Source organism: Lemur catta, chromosome 17 (assembly GCF_020740605.2).
Source record: "Lemur catta isolate mLemCat1 chromosome 17, mLemCat1.pri, whole genome shotgun sequence".
Lineage (NCBI taxonomy): Eukaryota > Metazoa > Chordata > Mammalia > Primates > Lemuridae > Lemur > Lemur catta.
In genome coordinates this window covers 5,950,665-5,968,495 of record NC_059144.1, presented here as the reverse complement: position 1 = coordinate 5,968,495, position 17,831 = coordinate 5,950,665, and the positions used below count along the sequence as shown (strand labels likewise).

General features: G+C 45.4%; 1 protein-coding gene across 3 annotated transcripts in view; it reads right to left on the bottom strand.

Annotated features, from left to right (window-relative positions):
• Positions 1-17,831, bottom strand: part of NSD2 (nuclear receptor binding SET domain protein 2) — an 89,108-nt gene that overhangs the window by 13,828 nt on the left and 57,449 nt on the right. For all 3 annotated transcript variants that reach the window (XM_045529191.1, XM_045529193.1, XM_045529192.1), the window contains exons 10-18: positions 10,526-10,657; positions 9,478-9,601; positions 8,152-8,352; positions 7,212-7,391; positions 6,703-6,859; positions 6,358-6,563; positions 4,739-4,842; positions 2,412-2,681; positions 1,284-1,400 (exon numbers count right to left, since the gene is read on the bottom strand). In XM_045529191.1, coding sequence (XP_045385147.1) covers positions 1,284-1,400; positions 2,412-2,681; positions 4,739-4,842; positions 6,358-6,563; positions 6,703-6,859; positions 7,212-7,391; positions 8,152-8,352; positions 9,478-9,601; positions 10,526-10,657 — 1,491 coding nt within the window. The remainder of the gene's footprint in view (positions 1-1,283; positions 1,401-2,411; positions 2,682-4,738; positions 4,843-6,357; positions 6,564-6,702; positions 6,860-7,211; positions 7,392-8,151; positions 8,353-9,477; positions 9,602-10,525; positions 10,658-17,831) is intronic.

Sequence of the window (17,831 nt, the reverse complement as noted above, 5' to 3'; positions counted from 1 at the left end):
TTTTCCCTGATCCTTTGAACATGTTACCAAAAGCTGACACTTGATTCCTAAACATATCACAAGGTATTCCCCTACACAGCCATAGCACCTTCCACATCTGAGAAATTTAACATCAAGAAGAACTTCTAATCCAAATTAAGATTTCTCTGTCACAAAAAATGTCCTTTTTAACTCCCTATCCCTCAGCCCAGATTCAAGATCTGATCAAGATGCATATGTGTCCTCTGGGTATTTCTTTACTCTCTTTTATCCCAGAACCTTTTGTCCTTCATGACACTGACCTACTTGAAGGGTCTAGGCCCCATAACATGCAGTGAACAACACAGAGCCAGTGCTCACCTAGGGTAGGCTCCACTGGCCACAGCTCCATCCTCCCTGGCTGAGGGGATAATCTGATGGGGTCCCTAGAACCATTCTTACTTCCACAGCAGCCCTTTTTAGGTCTCACCTTATTTCTGTCTTCTATAAATCATTCAAAATTTTTGGTCTGTGATCATTTTCTATATGGTTTTCAAGCACTATCATTAATCTATGCTTTTAAAAACAGCCACACTTTCCTAGTAGATTATGAGCTTAGGAGCGAAAAAAGGCAGAAGAAAATGTATGCTGTCTGCTCTCCTCTCAAAGAGCACTCAGGCACCAAGGAGGCTGCACCTTCCCAGCTGAAGTCACCAGCAGCAGACAGCCCACTGTGCAAAGGAAGGAATGACATCCACCCTCACCGGGCTTTAGCCACTTGAAGGAGCTGCCTTATAAGGCCTGGTAGCACCTTTCAGTCCCGGACCTGAGGGCATCCCAGATGCACTTTCTTTTATTCATGCCCCCTCATAAACAAATCATCTCATTCTCCTTTTCTAAGAACACTGATTCCCTCTAGCACCTAGGTTCCAAAATGTTTAAGAATATGGGCTTCACACAAGCAATGAACAACCAAAAAAGACTCCACTATGTAACCAAGAACATGTGAACTTTCCTAATCTGTGTTTTTCTCTTTTCTTGTCCTGGCCCTTAAATAAGACCCCTTAGTACACTCTTTCTGTATCATTAGACATGTGAAGTTCTGGGATGCTCTCACGGCTGAGAGAAAGTTAGCTCTGGCCTTCAGGCGACTGCTCAAAGACATCCTGAACTTCGTAAGAAAATGTGCAGATGTTTGAATAAAGCAACTAAGAAGACAAAATGATAATATCACCCCAATGCAAGGTCTACTTCTACAGGTGAACCCTCAGGGCCCCATGTTCAGGACACTGCAGAAACTTATAGTGAAGCTCCAATCTCATTACCTTGTCTATAGTAAGCATGTAGAAGTGCGTAATGTCGTTCTCGTGTGCATACTTGATTCTTGCCATGCATTCCTCTTCATCAATCACCTCCCCAACATACTCATTAACAAATTCTCCCTGGAAATCAGAAGAACACGGTGACAACAAAGAGCACACTGACCATTTCTTAGTGTCAGGGCTCCAGACCCAGCATGACCAATTAGAACAGGGCACCACAGGACACCTCGGGTGGGGTCTTACAAAGTCTTTATAAATTAAATTCAAAAGATCTTATACATATTCTATAAAGAAAGGTTGTCAAGGAACTATTTAAGTATTCTTGAAGTAGCAAAATTCCAACCCTTCTTCCTGCAATATCTTACCTCCCAGGAGCACTGTCTGACGACCAGGCTTCCACACAGCTCACCTTTACCTGTTCATTCCCTCAACAGGGAAAATGGTCACAAAGACTCTGACAGGCTCTGCAGCAAGAGTCTGAATAAATCAGCAATCAAGGCAGGCACAGGAACAAGAGCGCTAGGAGGTGCTTCTAAGCAATCTTTTCTACTGCTGCTGGGACTGGCACCAACTCTACATTCTCTCTGGGTCGTGCTGGATCTGCTGTGGGGATGGCCCTGGGGGTCTGAGACCATCCATTCCTGGGCCACGTCAAGGCACACTGGGGCAAGGTGTCAACAAGATGAGCAAGTCTCTTTACGCACTAGGTGCACTTGGTAATTCAGTCTGAGAGCGGGAACAGGATATCAGTGGTCTCTGGCGTTTACTAATGACTTTGTCCTAGACTCCACCAGGACTACCCCTAATACGAGTCATCTCCTTGCATCTGCCTGGCGAAAGCTCCCGGGCATCTGGCTGCTGGTCCAAAGGAAAGTGGGTCACTTCCCAAATCTTTCATTTCATAAAAGCAACCATCAAAATTCTGACTTAAGGCATGTAATTTATGAGAATTTGTGAGTTTTAATGCTCATGGATAATCTTTTTCATGTAACACTTAAAAACATTCAATTGTAATAACTTAATTACAAAATTTTTTTTAAAATACCACTCTCACATGAATGCAAAAACAATAAGCAAATAGGAAGCCAGTGAACCATAATTCCTTAGAAGCAGGGAAGGGACACCACACACCTTTCTGATGTCCCTCTTGGCGACCAGGCCCCACCCTTTGCCATCGGTCTTGATGATCTTGGTCTCTGGGTACTGGCGCTTGGTGAAACACTGGTTCTGGCAGTACTCTCCTGCAGGACACACCTGCGGGTGGCACTCGAACATCAGCATTCTGTTCAAACACTCTGAATCAAAGCCACAAGGATTCTCATCTGTGGGCTTACAGTTGCATTTCGGGATTTCAGAAATATCAGCTGTGTAGATTTGGACTTTCCCATAAGGTTTATTCACCTGCAGGGAAAAAGTAAGCTATCTTGGCCGCACATACACGAAGAGCCTTCTGGATTCTCCTGCACAGCCACTACTGCCCCTCCCCACCCAGCCTCCTGGTGGTCTTAAGCTTCAGAGGTCACATGCATCAGAACAGTCCCTCACCCCGACCCCAGCAGGAGCTCCTCTCTACCCTCTTAGCACAGGAGGCAGACACATGACCTGGGAGCCCCATCCCAATACCCCTGCCCACCCACGTTATTTTATCTTAGTGTTCGTGTTCCTCATTTATGAAAGAGAGCTGGGCTGGGCACTGTGGTTCACACCTGTAATCCCAGCACTTTGGGAGAGCAAGGTAAGAGGATCGCTTGAGCCCAGGAGTTTGAGACCAGCTTGGGCAACATAGTGAGACCCCATCTGTACAAAAAAAGTAGCCAGTCATGGTGGCACATGCCTGTAGTCCCAGCTACTCAGAGGCTGAGGTGGGAGGATCTCTTGAGCCCAGGAGTTGGAGGCCGCAGTGAGCTGTGATCGTGCCACTGCACTCCAGCCTGGGCAACAGAATGAAAAAGACAGTTGGATCGAAATTATATTTGTGACAGAATGGGACAGCTAAACTTTATTTGCCCTGATAATGAAGGCTATGGGTCAAAATTAAATTAAAAAAAAAAGAAAGAAAAAAAGCTGACAGCTTAGCACAGTGCAGGGTATCCAGGAAATGCCTGACCACTCCCTTGTACAGCTTCCCCAGCCATCTGTCTAACCCTCACCAGGCATCTATGGCCATGTGAGAGGGTATCCAGGGAGGCAGTGGTGGGAGGGGGGCACAGTTCCTGCCCTCACGACCTTGTGGTTTATTAACATTGCAGGAGCAACCAAAGGATAAAAGTAGCAGATAGAACTGAGAAGAAACTAAAGTGGGAATGGATAATTTTAGGGAAGATATGGTGGAAGACACCTTGGGCTGCTGTGGTGTGACAAACTATACAACACTTCGCAGAATATCTACAAATATTCCCCAAGAATCTAGAAGTTTCATGCCCTCTGACCCTGTAATTCTGTTTCTGGGAAGTCATCCCAAAGAAAATATTACATACAGATGAATACAGAGAATGCTTTCTTTATGCACAATGGTATCAATTGCAGCCCAGATTTTAGAAGCAAAGACGGAGCACGTGACCCAGCTACACGGCCGCTGGTACCCTTGTGTCACCGGGCCATGATGCTCTGGGTGATGGGACTCAGCAGCACATGCCCCTGAGGGCAGATTGCGCTGTGGGACACGAAGCTCTTACAAAGCTGTACCCTGGCTATCGTCCCCCACACCTGGGGACGTTGGGCACAGGGTTCCTGTGGGGCTCACTGCAGTAAACACAGGATAGCAGGGTCATCTCACACCTTTGAGGCAGGAAGATTGTTCTGTCTCAGGGCCCCAGTGGCTGAGCCACACTGTGGCTGAAACTGGCCCCCACAGACCCACTCTTGTCTGAGCTTAATTCTAGCACGTGGTGACAGCATGGTCTAGGTGGTGGGCTGGTCCCTCAGCTCCACCTGCTCTAGACAGTCAAGCAAGACTATCATTAATTCAACCCTTCTCTGGTCACGAAGATGAGCTTCACATTCTAAGGCAAAACCAAGACCTGCCCCCCACCAAGACCCTGCATGCAGTCACTCTTGTGTAAAAAAGACACATACTCGGTGGTGACAGCATCAGCTATTTGCCTACAACTTCCTGTGCAGCCATCCAACTGGGTACTACAGACACTAGCTCATGACAGTCCTCTCACCAGCCACAGCCTAGACACAATGAGTCTGCACGCCTGAGAACCATTCACAGCCCCTTAGTGAAGACTACACACACACATACACAGCCATGCCTGAGAACCACTCACAGCCCCTTAGTGAAGACTACACACACACACACACACACACACACACACACACACAGCCATGCCTGAGAACCACTCACAGCCCCTTAGTGAAGACTACACACACACACACATACACACACTGCCATGCCTGAGAACCACTCACAGCCCCTTGGCGAAGACTCCACACACACAGCTCTGACATATCACCTTTATGTGCTTGTACGGTGGGGGCTTACGCTCACTCTCCTGTGTTTCTCGGGCTTCCCTTTGAAGTTTAATTTCACGAAAACGAGCTTCAGCTTCTTGCAGAGCTAAAAAGTCAATGAAATGCAAGTGAAGATTTTAGTAAATAAATACACCTATCTTTTAAGCTCTGTATTTTAATGATTTACTCTAAACTTCCACTGGCAAGTATATTTTCTAGTTCCCATAAAACTAGAGGTTACAGAAAACCATAAAAAGGGCAGGTGTTTTAAATGCTGCAAAATGTTTTAAACAGCAGAGTGCTCAAAGAATGCCCTTGTAACTGAAGCGCCCTGGGTGCTGTTTTGCATCAGCTCAATACAAGGAGGCCCCAGGTAAGTTTCTGTTGGACACTCCCATCTCTGCTGTGGTCTGAGGACAAAGCACCAGGATCCATATTCGGGACTCATTGCCCTAAGACAGAAAATGAAAATGCAACTTTGTTTCTCTCAAAGAGAAAAGGGGCTCTGAGAGGTGAAACAGACTCAAGCAACAAAGAAAACACAAATAACCAATATCTGCCCTAAAAGAACAGCCCCACAGTCAACGTCAATGTCAACGCCAGCTGTGCCCTATGGTCTGCCCTGTGTCAGTGGCTGCTGACAGTCACTAAGGGGTCTGCCTCTACCGGATACCTGCATCCAGAGCCAGGAAACCTCACCACCCAGCACTTACCAGCTGACTGTAACCTTGAACTCCTAGGCCTCAGGGTGATCAATCCTCCAGTCTCAGCCCCTTAAGGCACTAGGATTATAGGTATGAGCCACCACACCCTAAAAATCTTTTTAATGCTTGCTCATTCTTATTCAGACCTGAGTGTCTGCTGTGTGCTGAGGACCTGTCAGAGAAGAACAGACTCCTACTGCTCCACACAGCCTGCCAAACCCCTGGCATGGTGGAACTGACACAGCTTTCAAAGCTTGTACACCCCACCTGCCACCACACGTGAGCAATCATCAATCCAGCTACAACACAGCGCCTGAGCCTTCCCTACTGACCTCACTTGCTCTTGCTCCAGTGTAATACCAATTCGCCCAGTGAGATGGCCACAGCCCATCCTGTCTCCTTCATGCCGTATTTTTGGCCAGCCATGCGCCACAGTGGCTCCTCTGTTTCCTACCCTGGCTATGGGATCAGAGGCAGAGCACTCTGCCCACCCACTCACCCTGACACCTCATGAGGCGCTGATGCCCAGCTATGTCTACTGAAAGGTAAATGGAGCCACAGAGAGCTGGGTGCACATAGTCTAGACAACAGGAAACTTTCCTCCAGATCTGCATCTTATATAAAACAAAACTATGAAAACTTTCTGTAAATTAGTACTAATAGTAATTTCTTAAAAATAGCTTTATTACATTTTAATGAAATTAATCACGAGCTAATGATACAAAAGTTAATAGTATATCTTATTCTATGCCTCAATAAATAAATCAGTCTGCAAACTTACTTTTTTCTAATTTAAAAGTACAGATAGAATGCTTAGTCCAGGATTTTCTACAAAGAACAAATTTCAAAAAGCAGAGATCAGAATTAACAAAATGCACGAGAGTGCTGTTCCACTCTCTATCTAGAAATCTCCGTACCGTTTTTGAAGACTCTTCCGATCCCTCTGACCCCCTGGTAGCGGCTGCCCCGGTCCCCCTCCATGTATGGGAACACTCGAGCCTGATGCGTCCAGTAATAATCTTTAGACCCAAAGAAAAACACAGGGAATTCTCCAATCTCGTGCTTCATTTTCTGAATATTTGGGGGAACATTTTTGGGATGGCAAACTTCTGCCGGCCACCATCTATTATAAATATTAAAAACAGGATTCATAGACTCTTCAGAGAGAGCGACAATAATTTCAATACATTAAGTACTGTAAAGTGAAACGAACACATTTCAACAAGGAAAGACATAAAAGCATATGATTCTATTTCTCACACCTGTAGTTCCCAAGTTTAACCCAAATAATATCTTGGAAGTGTAGTTTCTTCCCAGCTTTGCAGTCATTGCAGAACCAGCTGCCATCGGGCATCTCGATGTTCAGGCAGTCTGGGTGGAAGGCTGCTGGGCAGGACTCACAGCACAGGAGGCTCCCTCCTGAAAAAGGAGGCAAGGTGGGCTTAGCCTGTTCAGTGCAGCTCAGCCCAGGCATGGCTCTTCACAATCCATAGCCATTGCATATTCAAATCTTAAACATTAGTTTAAAAACAGTAAGACAAAAGCTAATGTTATTTTTACCACAAATAATTTCCCATAAATCTGTGAAATGATCATGGTGAATTTGGAAATAACATGCTACACTACTAAATGTGAAGACATGGAAAATATTGGAACATCAATAAACATAGCATAGATAGGACTGAAGCTTGCCCTCAATGCATGGTTTTTAGGAGCATCAGAAAGAGCTGCCTGTGCTGAGAAGCCGGCAGGCACCCCCCAGACCCCTCACCTTTGGAGCACACGAAACACCAGCTCACATTGACGTGGGCATGGTGCCTCTTCCCCTTCCGAGCAGTGAAGTGGCCCGTGCAGATGATGCTGTTGGAAGCAATCACTGAGCATCCTGCTGCCAGACAAGCGTCTCCTCCGTGATAGGCAACAGGGCAGCGGACACACCGCATCATTTTACCTGAGGCAAAGAAATGTACCCTGAACACCCTAAATGTTGCCCACTCCATTACAGCAGCTAAGATTACTCTCCATAAATTTGAGAGTCTCCATAAATTTGAAAAATTAATGCTGAAAGAAACTTTGATAAAAATACCTTTGTATTTGATAAAAATACCTTTCATCTAGGCAAAGGTGCTTCAAAACTATGTTTGAGAACAGGGCCAAGCATCTGAATGCCATATTCTAAAATAAAGTCAACCAGCGTTTCTCAGCCTGGCACGGCTGGCATCTGGGGCACTTGGGCGGCCGCCCCATGCACTGTATGATGTTTAGCAGCATCCCTGGCCTCTATCTACTAGATGCCAGGAGTACGTCCCCAAAATATCCCCCGAAATTGCCAAATTCCCCCGGCAGGCAAAACTGCTCCTGGTGGAGAACCGCTGGAGTCAGACAACCTACAACCCTGAATCCCGCACACCCAATGTTAAATAATGCAAATGTCATTCGATCTAAAAATGTTTTTCTTATATATGAAGGGCCATTAAAAACAGAGCAAACAATCTATCAAAATGGTTCAGAGGTTGCCCCATTCCTAAAATTAAAAATGGTATTTAGGAGGGAAAGGAGAATAGGGGGCAGGTCCTCTGTCAAAGGAAACCCTAACCCAACCCGCATCAAGTCAGTAACTAGGATTAATGATCTTTGGTGACAAACCCAAAAGCTGCCAGGCCACGCCCACCTCTCAAAGCACCTATGGGACAATGGAGGCACAGTTGTACCTTTCGACGGCCTTGGGTTTGCAGGGTTTGAAGCATGGCAGCTCACACAGCTATGCAGGGGGCAGCGGAAGCCTCGGCTCTCAAACACCGTCAGAGGGAATTTCCTCACACACGCCTCATGGTAAAATTTCCCACACTGAGTTACGACACAGCGCTTAACATCTGTCTTGCTCTCCTTACACACGAAACACGAGTGAATCCCTAACAAATGGTTAAAGGGGTGGAGAGAGAAGTAAATCAATAAGAATTAAACTATAGTTCTAGGCCGCTAAATCAAGCAGGTTTTTTGTGGATGCAGCCCATGTTGCTAAAGCATCTGGCTCTATTTCCAACCCTGCTAACTAGTCCAAGCACTCTTCAGAAAAAAAATCCAGCCATCAAGGGTTACCTTGCTGTGATCTGAGCTCCAGCTTCACCGTAAATACAGGACAGTTGTACTAGGCAGCCTAGCTGGGGAGGCTCACTCTAGCAGGCAAGAAGCTCGAGGGAAGGGGCTCCTCTGAAGAAAGGCTTTTCCTCCTTGAGAGCATGATGCAGCATCATTCATGATCACAGGCAGCCACCTCAGAGGTGAGGAGCTGCGGCCAAGCTGCCTTGGCTCAGGGCCTCTCCAGGAATCTCCCTGACCCAGGATGTTTTCTGACAAGAGCCAGGAGAGCCCTCAGGCCTGGCAAACAGACAGGGCCACGGCTGTGCAGCCCATCTGCCCACCATGGCCCCAGACTTGCACGGAGAAACCTGATACGGTAATGCAGCTACAGAACTAAAGTTCTGACCACTCAGGTTCAGCTGTTCCTTCTGCTGAACTGAAGCTCAAATAGATACCTTGTCTTCATAAAGAACTCCATGCACCTATGAATTTCAGCATTCTGCGACCAACCAGGTTACCTGCACTAGCAATGCCGGGCTGTCTAGAGCTGCAGTGCCCATGATGGCCGCCTCACAGACAGAACAAGGCTCAGGCCAGCCCATGGGAAGGGTGGGGCAAAGCCCACAACCTGATATCCCCTCCCTCAGTCAGTCACTGTATACCAAACTGGTCATCTCACTGAAGTAGTAAGGCCTACCATCTGATGAGGATGTACCCAGGGGAACACACACAACTGAAATCAGAGAGGAAACTGAGGGGCCCTCTGAGAGGTGATCACACCTGCCAGGTATAGACTGCAGACTCCCCTGAGGGACAGGTGGTGGTGTCGGGGAGGAAGCCTGTTCTCTGCTAGTGTCTCAGGACAACAATAGTGAAGGGAGTGGAGGAAAAGGTGGCCAGTTGAGCTGCAGAACTGCCCACCCTTGGGAACAAGCCTTAGAAGCAACAGAACTTGCCTGAGGTGCACTCGCTACAGGTGAACCTCCCTTCTGGTCTCCGGGAAAGCCCGAGGCAGGAGAGGTGGAAAGCTCCACAGCAGGGGCCTTCACACAACAAGAGGCTGCCTGTCTTCTCACATAGCTGTGGGGACAGAAAGGGGCCACATGAGCCAACCCAGCACGAGTCCCTTCTGCACTCTTCCTTACCACAAGGGGACAGTTTGATTGTCTCCAATGGTAGAAAATCCTGTTTTGTTACTCAAAGAAGTATAACCACAGGTGTCTAGTGAAATGTCTAGCTTGAGCAGAACCCATAATAAATACAGTATCAGATCGAAACCAGATGATGCATTACAGAAAGGAGTCAGTCCCTCAGCAATGGTGAAGGAAACAACAGGATCAAAACCCTGAAGGGTACATTCAAGATGTTTCAACTCAGATTTGGAAATCAAGAAAACCCACAGCACATTTTCATCAAAAATCAGTCATCCTAGAGCAGGTGACAGGTACTGAGCTGGCTGCAGGTGAGGCACAGTGCTAGCATTTCTCACGTATCACCAGCCCTGCACAGAAGGTCCAACTTTATTTCTACCTTATGGATGGGGCAGGGGCTAAGGCAGAGAAGTCAGATGACCTATCCAAGGGCACTGTGCCAACAGGACACCAACCTGGGCCCTCATTACTGTGTGCACTCCTGCCCCCTGAGCACAGGTTGGCTGACATCCACCTTAGTCACTTAGCATGGCCCACCCAGTGTGGTGTTAACAGTGAGACCAGATCAGCCTAGCACCCCCACCTCTTCTAACATATGACCTTTAGATGTGTATGTTATATGTGACATGTGTATGAAACACACATCCTGCACGTGAACAAAGGATGCTAGCTGAGGCAACTTAATCCGAGGACTGTGCTAGTGGCCTAGCTCTTTCAAAACAGAGATCAGTGAGAGAGGATGGGGCTGGGGAGGCTCTGGAGGGAGGAGAGAGATGCTGCAGCCTGGCTCTGCTGTACCCACAGCCCTCGGCAGGTGCCATCATGGACAGAGCAGACGCTGCCTTCCCCTCACCTGACACACGTACTCCTTTTTGGCAGTCACTCCTCGCTCAGACTTTTTAGATGAGATGGACACTTCAGTCTGTGTTTCATCTGCACTTTCATATGGTGACTCCGAAGGCTCGTCTCCCAGGCTGTCTGAGACCTAGAGATGAAGGAAGGTGGACGACAGTTCACTAGTCGCAGAAAACAGTGAGTGGCTGCCCCCTTCAGAGACTCGCCCCACCTGGCCTCATCTCCTAGAGTCTTTCTCAACACCCATCACTGCCAGTGACTCCCATCATCAACTGGTTTTTGTGATAATACCACTTGTCAATTGAGCTGTATAGAAAATTCAAAACGAACTTTATCCTACTCAATATTTAGCATACATATGTATATATGAGGCATATTCCTTAAAAATGAAATAAGTCATGAAAATCCAATTTGCTCTAATAGGTGAACTAAGACGGGCTTTGGGACAGAGAATTGTGACCTTTCTTACCCAACTGTTCAGTTCCTACTATTTTTAGGTAAGAAAAACATGTTAGTGCCAAATGAATTTTTAAAGGAACCAAGATGAATTGTCAAACGTAAGGTCTCATCAGGTGACTGTGCTGTCCCGCTGTTGCCTAGGTGGAGACCATGAGCCCTTCCAGAAGAGTGTGCTCCCACTGGTGTGCTGACCCAGAGGCCAGGGGTCTTCGTTCACACCCGAAGGCAAATGGCCCTGCTGCTCTTCTTCCTCCCATGGCCACATCTTCCCTGAGATTCTTAGTTCATTCACTCCTGCCCAGCAGAGCAGGTAAGGCAGGAAAAGGGAAGGTAACATAATGCCTACTTTGCTAACATTTGAGTCTAAATAAAAGGCCCGGGAGAAAGAAGTGGAATTTCTGAGCAAACGGAATGATTTTTAGGCTGTAGTTCATCCGTCTGTCCTTCATTTAATAGAGATGATTAAGACCAGGCCCAAGCCTCACCCTTGTTGTACATAGCATTTTGCCCTCGCTTGACAAGCAGTAAATGTTCAAATTAATAAAATAGAAAACCTTCTTGTCTATCAAATTCAGGTGTTAAAAATATTTGGTTTTTATTTGATGTTAGGTAAATAAGTGTCAAAATTTAATTTTAGAGATGAAACAGAACTCTATTTCCTGTACACCTCAATACTCACAACAAGTAATTACATTATAGGCTTGCTGTTTGTTAATGAACACAAAGCTAGAAGTTGAAATAGGGCCACGTTAAAAAACAAGAATGAACCCACCAGGGATTCTGATCAATCCTGTAGCCTTATCAATGAGCTTTTCCCAGATTTAGCTCACTGAAATCACAGGGAGCACTGGAAGAAAAAAAATTAAAAATAAACACAGGAGTTTTTGTTGACTTTAAATTAGCATTAAAGTTGGCTGACTTCTGTGGGCTTCTGCTGGCCCTGACTGGCGAATGGGTTATTCTTCTAGCCTCACTAGACACATCTGGTAATAGCACAGCCTAAAGAAAAAGTTGCCTTTTAAACTTGATTTCCTCACCTTGTCCAGGAAGATGGAAATAGTAGCATGAACAACACTAAATCAGTGCATTGCCCCACGGTGAGACTCTGTCACTGTGAGGCTAGCTGGGAGCCTGTAGGGGCTGCAGCCCACCCTCGAGGCTGGCTCACCTCCTGCACTGTCACGTTAACATCCGCAAAGAGGCCACTTGAAATATCTGAGTTCAAACCCCAAATCTAATATGTCCATCAGATACAGGGTCACAGGAAGGGGCTAAGTGCTTCTGAGGTGGGTGTTGGGGGAGCCTGGGGCATTGGGAGGCAACGGCCTCCCTGTCTGGCTGGGGCCCCACTCAGAGTCGCCCACGTGGCTGCCCAAAGCTGACCCATCTGACTAAGAGAGGAATGATAGCCCACGGAAAGGGGCCTCCACTTGGGCTCAAGGAAAAAGAGCCCCATGAGCTACCACCAACCCATGCTCTTTCCTTCACATGGCTGGAACAAATTTAAAAGCTAAAAAAGAGAAAAAAATGCATGGAGAGAAAGACAGAAAACACAAACCAGTCCTGGATCAGAGGAAGGAACAGCACCTTTTATTTAAGATTTACAGAAAAAGTTAGCACGTTTCCACTTGGAGATATTTACTAAATTAACAAAGTCTGTTTTGAGGAAATAAACACTGAAATACATATTTTGAATGGAAATATAAATGTTAGGACACACATGAGGCTCTTTTCCTGATTGGGGTCTGAGATCCACATACAGAATACAGACCTTACAACATTACAGTCCATGACACAGATTGCAGAAGGTTCCAACGTTTACCCCACCACTCCCCTTCCCAGCGACTGGACAAAAAACTAGCCACAGTGGAGAAGGATCCAGTGCTCTCCGATCAGCAAACCCCGCAAGAAGAGCAAAGTACACAGGCATCACACAACGGGCCTTACTCCAGCGGCAGGCACCACCTCCACACCCCAGGTGACGTGACTCACTCGGAGACGCCATTTGTGGACGTGACACGATCACCTGTGCGGTCCCAACACAGTCCCAGATCTCAGTCTAGACATCTATGATCTATTCCATGTCCAACAGGGTGCATTTGGAAAGAGAAAAGTGCAGTGACTGAATGGACATAGACTGTCAAGAATTTCCCGTCGCTTCCCATGTCCACCATGGCCACGCTTGTGGCACGGATTTCCGAGTAGCTTAGTTCCTGACTTTTGAGTTTTCTTGAGTCTGAAATACTTTCTCCACTCTCTACTCAGTATGAGACAGTATGGAGTTGCCTATTTGCCTTAGAAATACATTCCGTCGGGGCAGGGAAAGCAGTCTCCTTGATATATAGCAGGGACTTTTCAAGATGATGTTACCAAACATAATGTAGCCTAGGGCATACATTTCAACCAACTGCTAAAAGCCACATGGCTGTTCAGGGTGACTTACGTGAACCGCAGTCAAGTGTCACCTGCCGTGACTGCAAAGCAGTCCCCTACTCTTCGGAGTGGTGTCATACACATTGAGTTTTTAAGTTTTTGACAAAATAAATCCCTTCACAACTTGAATGCTACATCATTTTTGAAATACAATTACAGACCTTGAACAACAAATATTTCTATAAACCAACATTATTTTCATGTTTAAGTTATGCTTTTGTAAAGGAAGAAATTGATAACTAGAAGTACTTTCACACAGTGTTTTGGATTTACAAATTGTAAGAACCCTGTTCTTAGCAGATTTAATGAGTTTAAAATTAATTTAAAAGACTGATCTCAAGCAGGTCTTCCAAGTTAACATCACAGTGAAATATTAAAGTGGAATTAATTTTAAAATAAGTCACTCATCATCTAAAATACTATAATTCATAATAATTTTTTATTAAAATGACCCTTCTAGGTTATATAGACTAGAACCTTCCTAGCTGATCCTAAATTCTAGGGTTAGGGCAAGGCGTGACTCATTGAGAACATAAAAAATCTCCAGTTCACAGAACATCATTGTGCTTCACAGTCATCTTCTAACCTACGTGGACTTCTGTGTCATCCAACAGCCCCAAGAAGGCAGCCACGAGAAGCAAGTGGTGGCTATGGCTGCAAAGTCAGGCCATGCCTTTGTCAGAGGTAAAATGAGTCTTTAAAATGTCCTATCAACCCAGCTTTGTCCTGGCTGTGCCCTGAGCAGTGGCCATCCCATGGGGAGTGCACTTGGGAGGGGCCTGGTCTGACCAGCTGCAGGCAACAGGCTGTGCATGGTCTGTGGAGGACTTGAAAACAATGACAAAACTGCCTACGGCCCTCCACCCCCACTTCCTCCAGCTGGGCCAAGACCTCTGTCCCCACATCAGTCATTTCTTGACAACACAATATGTCTAGTTAGCATGCTTCAAAATACTGGCAAAGAGTGATATGCAACAAGTCCAACAACTGTAAGCAGACTAGAAAAACTTCTAATGTGGATCTAACGTGTAACCATGTAGTTACAGAGGTATCTAACAAGATGAGGCCTGTTGGGTTGTTGGAGGGATGCCCTTGCTGGTGAAAATGCCCCTTACCCTTCCAGTACAACAAATGAGATGAATAAGAGACTCACAATTTTCTACCTGCTAAGGATAGTCAATTTTATATCACTAGCAGGTAAGTTAGTGGTAATTTCTATTATTCTAGGTAAAGCAATAAGAACAGTATCTTCTCCCTTCTCTACTGCACTTGATTAGTTAAAAAAAAAAAAAAGAACAGTATCTAAAGGGGACAAAATCAATTTCATTGACCTAAAATCCTAAAATACATAGGAGTCAGTATATTTCCGTAAAAAAAAACAACCAAAAACTTTAGAAGTTAATAAAGAAGCCAGTAACAGCTCTGAGAGCATTTTGAGAAACCTTTTCTAATAAGATAGTGGGATTTTGCTTTCTCCAGCAAAAAACTATAATTTAGCCTTATAATCTAAGTCTGTGCACAAAAACCTGGCCAGGAGAATCTTTAAAATGAATTAACAATTTAAAGGGGACAGATGTTTGAGAAGTATGTTATGTTAGAAATCAAATCAAGTGTGTTATGCTGGAAAAAAATGAAGCAAACTTGCCAAAGTCAGAACAATCACATTTTTCACCTTCTGCTATCAGAGAAGTGTTCTCCCCAGGGAAGGGATGCCTCTGCTTTAGACCAGCCTTCCGGGCACAGCTCAGGCCCATACATAAAACTGACATCAGTTACCACTAACTCGTCAAAAGAGCTTGTTTCTATTCAACTGGATCAAATGAACCAAGGACTTTTCTCTCACTCGGAAATACTCATACCCGTACCCACACCAGGACTGAAAGTGTGGACAAAACCGCAGCTCAGCCTTGCCACAGCAGGCACATCACATACTCACTCAGGCTCTGGGCGGGAACCTTCTCAAGGGCATTTTCTAATCATTTTAATTTTATATACATCCACGGGCAAGTTTGTTTGTTTCTGAACTAGATGCTAATTAACACTCTTTATTTTCTTTTTAAAAACATTTCTGTGACAGACTATCAGCAGGTATTAGAGCCACTCACCATTTAGCTGATGTTTGTTCTGCCTGGCCCTAAGGTCTGGCCACTCTTACACACCTCTGGGCACAAAACTTGGGCAAGGAGGTCACAGCCAAGCAATCACGGGACTCATAAACTTGTTCCTGACAGTTCAGGTCCCACACCAAGTTTTCTTCTTCTTTCCCCCACATATATTCAGCTGTTAACATCCACAACTATGTAAGCCTCTCAAAACAGCTGTGCCTGCTTCCTGCTCCCCAATCCCTGAACACCCCATTTTAAATCTTCCTATGCTTCTGCATGAACTATTCTAACCAAAACCAAGGGATCAGATATGTCTAAAGCTAAGGCCTTCATGGGGATCACTTAGGCCACTTCCTCTGATGGCAAAAGTAGGCCAACCCTCCTCGGAGGCAATGAGGCAGACAGGGCTCCTGGTTCCTGCCCCAGGACTCCGTGCAGTGCACAGAGCCACCCTCTGACTTCTATTATATAAAACTTTGCTTCCGTATCATGAAACTCCACTTAGGTTTCTTGGTGATTTTCAGGAATATCCTCTTAAAAATACTGGAGTTATTTTCAGCTGGGAGATACAGATATAATAGATATAATGTATACTAAAGAGAGTACTGAGATATAACTACACCTAAAGTCAGCATGACTGGAAAAAGACATTTAACTTATGGATGAACTCTGAAGAAAGGCCCCCAAGAGAGACAGAAATCCATCTATAGCAGGTGGAGCAGTTTTAAATGTGGATATTGAAAGACTTGGCAGCCCAGTGGCTCTCAGATCTGTCTCAGAAAAACAATGCAGGACCTCTACTGCTAACATGTGCACCTACTCTATCACAATGGAGTACTTTCGATTTTAGAACAGCTACAATCTGAACTTTTATATATTGTGATAATTTTTCATTTCTCCTGAATGCCTCAGTTTTTATACTAGAGAGCTACCTCCCCCCAACAGGCACAAACGTGGTGTATGAAAGATGATCGGAAGCAAATCAAATGAGATCACTAGAACGGCCTTATGGACAACACAGGCAAACTAATCTGGACGACGGGAAATTCAAATGACTTAAGGCTAGAATGTATTGTTGCTATTTTGATATTTCTAGGAAATGAAGGAATTCCATGTTAAATTCGTAGCATAATGAATTTTTGTACTCTTGGCAGACAAACTATTGCTCCTCCCTAAGCTCTTTCAAACAAGAGTCCTTTCCACTCACTGCCCTCAGGAAGCTCTGCTCCTCCGTAACGAGACCACTCCTGGCATCTGGAGTGGGACAGTTCACTGCAGAGTGTGTAGTACACCTGCCTCGGCCTATCTGGTCACCCTCCAAATGTCTCAGAGGGTGCTATCTCCTGAAGTTGGGAAATACTGCATAATTTCCATCCTTGCTCCCCCAGGCTCCCAGCTGAGGCTGATTTTATGCCATTCTGTGTACACCATTCAGCCATTCTAAAGTGTCTCCCCTTCTCCATGACAGAGAGGAAAGTACTCATGCCATGGCTGACTTCTAAAGCCTATATCACATATGGCCTAGCTGGCTGGCCACCCACTCAAAATTCATCATGCTATAATTTCAGATGAAATCCCTTAATTCTTGCCAAAAGCCTTTCAGACTAGAGTGATCACTTCTTGAATCACGGCCATTTTTATGTCATTTTTTCCCCACATCTTTAAATTTAGTGATTTTTTATTTTGAGAATTTTATTTATTTATTTATTTTTTTTTTTTTTGAGACAGAGTCTCACTCTGTTGCCCAGGCTAGAGTGCCATGGCATCAGCCTAGCTCACTGCAACCTCAAACTCCTGGGTTCAGGTAATCCTTCAGCCTCCAGAGTAGCTGGGACTACAGGCATGTGCCACCATGCCCAGCTAATTTTTTCTATATATTTTTAATTGTTCAGCTAATTTCTTTCTATTTTTAGTAGAGACGGGGTCTCGCTCTTGCTCAGGCTGGTCTTGAACTCTTGAGCTCAAACGATCCCTCCTGCCTTGGCCTCCCAGAGTGCTAGGATTACAGGCATGAGCCACCGCGCCCGGCCTATTTTGAGAATTTTAAATTTACTCTTAAGCTTTTTCATGTCCTTTAGGAATATTCCAACTTAGATTGCACCTCGGCCATCTTTGAGGCCATGTATCCCACAACATTTGAGCACAGGCAGCAGAGCAACCCAACCAGTCCTCAGCCACACCATCCAGCTCCCTAAAGTGCCACACAAACAAATCCAGCATTCTGCGACTTCTGGGTTTATTCTGTCCCCACATGCATAATGCAGTCAAGGGGACCACTTTTCATGCCAAAGCAAAATTTATACTTGT